The sequence below is a fragment of the Cryptomeria japonica genome, chromosome 2 (assembly GCF_030272615.1).
Source record: "Cryptomeria japonica chromosome 2, Sugi_1.0, whole genome shotgun sequence".
Lineage (NCBI taxonomy): Eukaryota > Viridiplantae > Streptophyta > Pinopsida > Cupressales > Cupressaceae > Cryptomeria > Cryptomeria japonica.
The window spans coordinates 563,026,192-563,033,021 of record NC_081406.1 but is presented as its reverse complement, the minus strand read 5'-3'; the positions used below and the strand labels follow the sequence as shown (position 1 = coordinate 563,033,021).

The following is a 6,830-nucleotide window of genomic DNA, read 5'->3' as shown; positions in this document are numbered from 1 at the left end:
AAATTGCAGAACATTGATTCACCCCCCTCTTAGTTTTCCTTGATTCCAACAGACGTGGGCAACTTTTCTATTGACATCAACATACTCTTGAATAATCTCTGTGTGTTATGTGCATCCACATGGTTATTCTCTGTCAGCAAAGTCTCTTCTTTTGATTCATCTCGTACTTGCCACGTCAACATCTTCTCCATCTTCCATACCAATCAATAGTTGCTAGATTGACCGAGGTGGGGTCCACTTGTTTCTACCTTACCACACAAGTTGTCAACAATGGGATTGCTTCAATCAGAGAGTTGGGGTATCAGACACCGCAGGAATCATGGAACAACAAAGCGTGTGTGCACAAAAATCCTAATCTTGATCAATATGGGACTTGTGAGGATCCCTTTGACATGACAGTATCAGAGGTTAGGGATTGGGTGGAACAGGACTCGATGACTACAAAAACTAGTGGGTACATTCGGAGATCGATTAACTAATAAAGAAAGGGTGGGGTCCACGACACTATCAGAGATTGGGGATTGGGGTCCACAACAATCATGAAATATCTACACATAAGATAAATTGTAATAGAAAACAAGAATTGTTACCTCATACATATTTTCAATAAAAATAAATTACATTGTCCACATACTATAAATGATATAAACGGTTTGATGACATGATGACTTGTTATAGGTCATCGAGCACCCTACTCGTGTAGTCATTATAGTATAGATTCTTATTACCTCTTATTATTAGTATTGGCTCAAAATGCTAGATATTCATCAAAAGCACACTTTTTTAGATTTGGGTAGAAATATTAAGACAAACAAGTTCCAAATTTCAAATAAAATTTAATTCAAATCCATGTGTAGAATTCAAATCTATATATAGATTCAAATTCACAATGAAATTTTTCTGTTTTATAGTTGAAAAATTAATCTTCTATAATAAATAAAAAAAATTATCTTGACATTTTAAAAAATTGATAAATTAATCAACATATCATTATCAAATTTCTTATGAAATTTTATTGTTTTATTTAATTTTTAAACCTACATTAATCATAACAAATAATCTTAGATATTTATTAAATAATCATTTAATAGTTTAATTAATAAATTAACTAGCATACATTCATTAATTTTTTAATTAAATATTTTTTTATTTTATTTTAAAACATATACTAATATTTATTAGGTATAATTTATTTCCAAAAACTCTTGGAAAATTTTCATTTCCAAAAGAAAAAAGGAGAGGGTGGCATAGGAGCTTCTTTTCATGTACAAATAAATTTCTTAACTTGGAGGAAATAACAAAATAAATGTGTAGGTTATGTGAAAGGTGTAGATTCAATTAGAGAGTTTGCATTTTGTAGTGCACAAAGTGCATGTAAACTATCTCACATAATATATCTAATATGAAAGATCTATACTTTAGTTTTCACTAGAAGAGAAACCCCTTTAAATTTAGGGGATATGTACATTATGCAAAACAAAAATAGGGTGTAAGATCATTGGGAAGGGTGCAATACGGGAGATGTGTTGGGAGGTAAACTATAGCTTAAATTTAGTGCGAAGAAAAAATTGTGAATTCAGAAAAAAATGATGAAATAAAATTTGGTGGCTATGATTCATTTAGTCGTCTTGCTTGTTATGGATATTGTGATATTCTTGGATGCACTTTGACAAGTTGTCTTAATTCATAGAAGGAATGCCTTTGACATAAAAATGCTCTCTTGATATGAATATTTAAAGTAGCCACAAGATAGTTAATATATTTACACATCATACTTTTGATTTGATACACTTGAGATATTAAAATTCATCTATTGTTACACTAGAATTGAAATATTAAAAGTAATTTGCAACATTCACTGCATAGTTAGTGCATCTACACATTATTGAGTAATTGTAATTGAAAATATTAAAATTAAAATTACTTTGTAATCACATGCACAATAAATACATTTACAGGCCACGCTATTGGTTCATTGCACTTGAAATATTAAAAGTACTATGGTGTCACATTATAATTGAAATATTAAAAAGACTTCACAACATTCATGATATAGTTAGTGCATCTACATGCTATTAACTAAATACAATTGGAAATATTCAAATTAAAAATACTTTATAGTCACGACATAGTTAATACATTCACACACCACAATATTGATTATTTGCACTTGAAACATGCTATCACATTTCAATTGAAAGATTGAAATTAAAACTACTTTATAGTCACGACATAATTAATACATTCACACACCACAATATTGATTCATTGCACTTGAAACATACCGTCACACTTGAATTGAACGATTGAAATTAAAACTATTTGTAGTCACGGCAAAGTTAATTCATCTCATCTACAGGGCCAATCTATTGGGCAATGGCTATGCAGCGGACAAAATGGCCCACGCATGCCATGCCTTCTCCATGGATGCCCCCCATGTCATGACTGCACGACACTGCACCGCCTTCCCTCCTCCTACGCAAATGTCGGGAACTGCCAATCACTGTCCAATCAAACCGTACACGTCCACCACCATCAATCCATCAGCTCGCCGATAGTTGTGTTTTTGGATTATTTTATTCAATTGAATTTTTTTTTTAGAAATTTGGAAAAAATGTATGTTGGTTTAAACAAAAAATATTATCAAAAAAAATATATTAAGTCAACATGTTTCTTTCAGAAATAAATTAATAATGATTGTTGTTGTATGTAAAAATATTTTTTCATTTTAGTGAATTTATTTAATATTTTAATATTTTTTCACTTTATGTTATCTTTGTAGACAATTTTAAAATTATAAATTTTATTAGACAACATGAAAGTTTTTAATATTTTAACAATTATATATCATTATTTTTTCAATGTTTATATTTTAATTTTTCTAACATATTTTCTCTATCAATTTATTTTACACAATATTATTCAACATCTATATTTTTAATGTACTATAATTTTAAATTAAATTAATGATTTATACAAAATTAAACTATGAAAAAAATAAAAGCGATGTTATTCATAAAATTAAACTATGAAAAAAATAAAAGCGATGTTATTCATAAAATTAAACTATGTTAACTATTTTTTCTCTCATTTATTGTTGTACTTATGTTTATGATTGATAACTTTGAAAAATCTTACTTACTTTCTGGTGTGTGATGTGAGGAAACAACTTGCTCTACAATATGTGACTATGAACTAGCTTACTGAATCAACTTCAACAACCCACGAATCTTTTTGCTCCGTATTTTCCATCTTTTAACCTGCCCCAACAATATCCAAGTAATGCCCACACAAAGATGTGTAGCTATACCAACTGAAGATATCCGCTCGAGACTCTTTTCCATATAGTGAATGTCTGCTTCGTGCTTTCCTTTGTGCGCGCAAGATGCTCGTGGAGGGGGACGCTGGATCACACACTGCTTATCAAAGTACCGGCACTCATTAAAAACATTGACTGAAGTTGTGCTTACTACTCAAAAATGTCGTACGGCACGCTTGGTAATTTGTGCCACATGCTGGTAGGTGCAATCTCACATCAATCTTCATTTCACACAGGCTGGTGGGTGCAATCTCACATCAATCTTCATTTCACTTATGCTCATTTTAGGTTGGTAGGTGCAATCTCACATCAATCTTAATTTAAAATCTCAGATGTGCTTTTTTTTTTGCCGTAGCTATTGGGGCTGCAAAACGTTTATTGACACCACAGCATTGACTAAACTATTAAAAATATCAGAGAACATTGCCTGACTGACTTGAAATCTATCTAGGTGCAAAATTTTCTTGGGTGATGAATACGATATGTGGTGGTCAGGCTAATACCTATGCTACATAATGAACAGCTTGCATCGATTTGATTATAAGCTTCCATCCCTTCATCAATGGCTGCTCTTACAATACTTCCTCTTACTTTTGTTATTCTGATGCTCATTTGCGCCTCGGCCCAGAAGCAGAATATCACGCTTGGTTCCACTCTAATTTCTCCTCAAAATTCCAAATGGGTTTCGCCAAATGGACAGTTTGCTTTTGGATTCTATGAGCTACCTGCAACTGATCTCTACGTAGTGGGCATTTGGTTTGACAACATACCTTCTAAAACTCTGGTCTGGACAGTTATAAAGGATAAGAGGGACCTTCCTGTTGAAAAGATGTCTTCCCTGCAGCTCACCAACAATGGCCTCAGCTTGTACGATTCCACAAAAGAATTGAAATGGTCGGCTGCTCCGTCTGAAAAGGTTGTCGCGGCTGCAATGGGCAACAATGGTAACTTGGTGCTTCTAAGTGCCTCACTTGAGCCCATCTGGCAGAGCTTCGACCATCCTACGGATACCCTCTTGCCCGGTCAGGAGCTCAAGTGGAAATCTACCATATATTCCAAGGCTTCAAATACAAACCTCTCATCAGGCCGATTCGAGCTTGCGTTGCAGGAAGATGGCAATTTGGTGCTTTACCCTGTGGAAAGAGTGTATCAAGGTGCTTACTGGAGTAGTGGACAATTATTCGGTGAAGCAAGCTTGAAATTTGACACGAGTGGGCTCTTGTATTTGGTAAATACCACCAACAATATGACGCTCACCAAAGGCGAGGCCGGAAATGGGCGATTTCTTCGGAGAGTGACGCTCGAGAGCGATGGAATCCTTGCACAGTATGTCTTGGATGGTAATGATTCTCCTTGGACACCTGTGTGGAAGCCTGTGAATGAGCCATGTATAGAGGTCAAGGGTCAGTGCGGCCGCAATGGCATTTGTCAGCTCAACAGCGAGAACAAGCCCGATTGCTATTGTCCCCCTCAGTTTAATTTTATAGACAACCAAGACCATTTTAAAGGATGCAAAAGAGAGGGGCTGAGCTGCAGTGCAAATAGTACCGGCAACATGTTGCGGCTTGACAACACGGACTGGCTGAACGGCAACGATTATTCGGTTTTGGCGGGTCTTACTGAAAGTGAATGCCTAGAGGCCTGCATAGACGATTGCATGTGTACTGTGGTCACGTATGCTCCTGGCAAAGCAGTTTGTTGGAAGAAACGGATGCCTCTCATCGACGGCCGAAAAGGTATGGACATTACTAATATAGCTTTTGTAAAAGTATCTGATGACATCAAGGCAGAGAAAAGAAAAGAAAGGGAGGGAAAGACGCTTGTAATCACTGGCGTAATTCTCCTGGCCTGCTCCTCTTCGCTACTCGTAGTGGCCTTCTTGGTAGTGTGCTTGGGTGGCCTCAAGGTCCACAAGATGAGAAAGATTGCACCGCAGATTATGGTTTTGGAGGGGTTGAAGGCCTTTTCTTATAAAGAGATAGAGACTGCCACGACAGGTTTCAGAGAAGAATTAGGAAGGGGTTCCTTCGGTAAAGTTTTCAAGGGACGCTTAGAGGATGGGAGAGCGATTGCTGTGAAGATTCTGGATGATAAAGCGATGCAGGAAAAACATGGGGAGCGGGAATTCAGAACAGAGATGAGCGTGATTGGTACAAGCCATCATAAGAATCTTGTTCAGTTGTACGGTTTCTGTGACGAGGGCTCCCAGCGCCTTCTGGTGTACGAGTACATGAGCAATGGATCTTTGGACACCGTTCTCTTTGTGGATAGTGGCTTTCTTGATTGGAGGACTCGGGTTAAAATTGCAATGGGTACGGCAAGAGGGCTTCTCTATTTGCATGAAGAGTGCAGAACCCAGACTATCCACTGTGACATAAAACCCCAAAACATTCTGCTGGACCAAAACTACAATCCTAAAATATCTGATTTTGGCCTGGCAAAATTGTTGATGGCAGAACAGACAGCAAGTTACACAGTAGCTCGGGGCACCAGGGGTTACATTGCGCCTGAGTGGATGAATAATGTGCCAATTACTGTAAAAGTGGACATTTACAGCTTTGGAGTGATGCTGCTTGCAATTGTTTGTTGCAGGAAAACTATGAAACTAGATGCCCCAGAAAATGAAATCCTTTTGGACGAGTGGGTGTATGAATGCTTCGAGCGTGGAGAACTTTCTAAGCTGGTGGAGCAGCAACAAGTAGAAGGTGAAGGTATGGGAATTGAGTGGAGGCAGTTGGAGAGAATGGTATTGGTGGGTCTGTGGTGCATTCAAGAAGATCCAGCACTAAGGCCATCTACCAAAAAGGTAGTTCAGATGATGGAAGGAACAGTGGAGATCGCAGTGCCCCCACCTCCAAAAAAGGTAGCTCAGATTGCAGTGCCACCACCTCCAGGATCTTTTGTGGGTTCATTGTGCGTCTAAAATTTAAAAATTCACAGGTCTTGATCACTCGCCAATATCAACCTATCTTGTTTGAATGGTTGTGAACAACAGTAGTTTAGAACATATTTTAGGATTTGACCAATATCAGCCTATCTTGTTTCAATGGTTGTGAACAACAGTAGTTTAGAACATATTTTAGGATTTTATTTCAAGTTGTAAGTTCAATTTAGAATTTATCTATACATCATTTTAAAAGTTATAAGACAGCTTATCATGTAAAGAGTATTTAAGTTTCAAATCTTTAGCCTAAACTCTTGATTTTTCTTAATTAAAAAATGTTATGTAATCCATGTCATGTCTATTTATTTATGTTCTTACGATTCTATTATTTATGGTTCTTTCATATAGTTTGTCTGGGTCTTTATTGTAACTATTATTTTATTCAATATTTAAAAAACATTTATCACTAAGTGGTTATTAATTGTCTTTATTATACTTGAAATATTGACTGGCATAATTGAAGTTTGTTTTTTGAAATTAATGGTGGAACTTCTATAGTAAATATCTCGATTTCGATTTTTATAAATTGATATAAATTTGTGATATATTTTTCAACAACTAAAAAAT

The 6,830-nt window shown here is 35.9% G+C and overlaps 1 protein-coding gene across 1 annotated transcript; it reads left to right on the top strand.

The window, feature by feature from the left end:
* The first annotated feature begins 3,659 nt into the window (after positions 1–3,659).
* Positions 3,660–6,469, top strand: LOC131038073 (G-type lectin S-receptor-like serine/threonine-protein kinase LECRK3). Its single transcript, XM_057970375.2, has one exon. The coding sequence runs from the start codon at positions 3,882–3,884 to the stop codon at positions 6,240–6,242; it is 2,361 nt and encodes a 786-aa protein (XP_057826358.2). The 5' UTR covers positions 3,660–3,881; the 3' UTR covers positions 6,243–6,469.
* Positions 6,470–6,830: the final 361 nt, after the last annotated feature.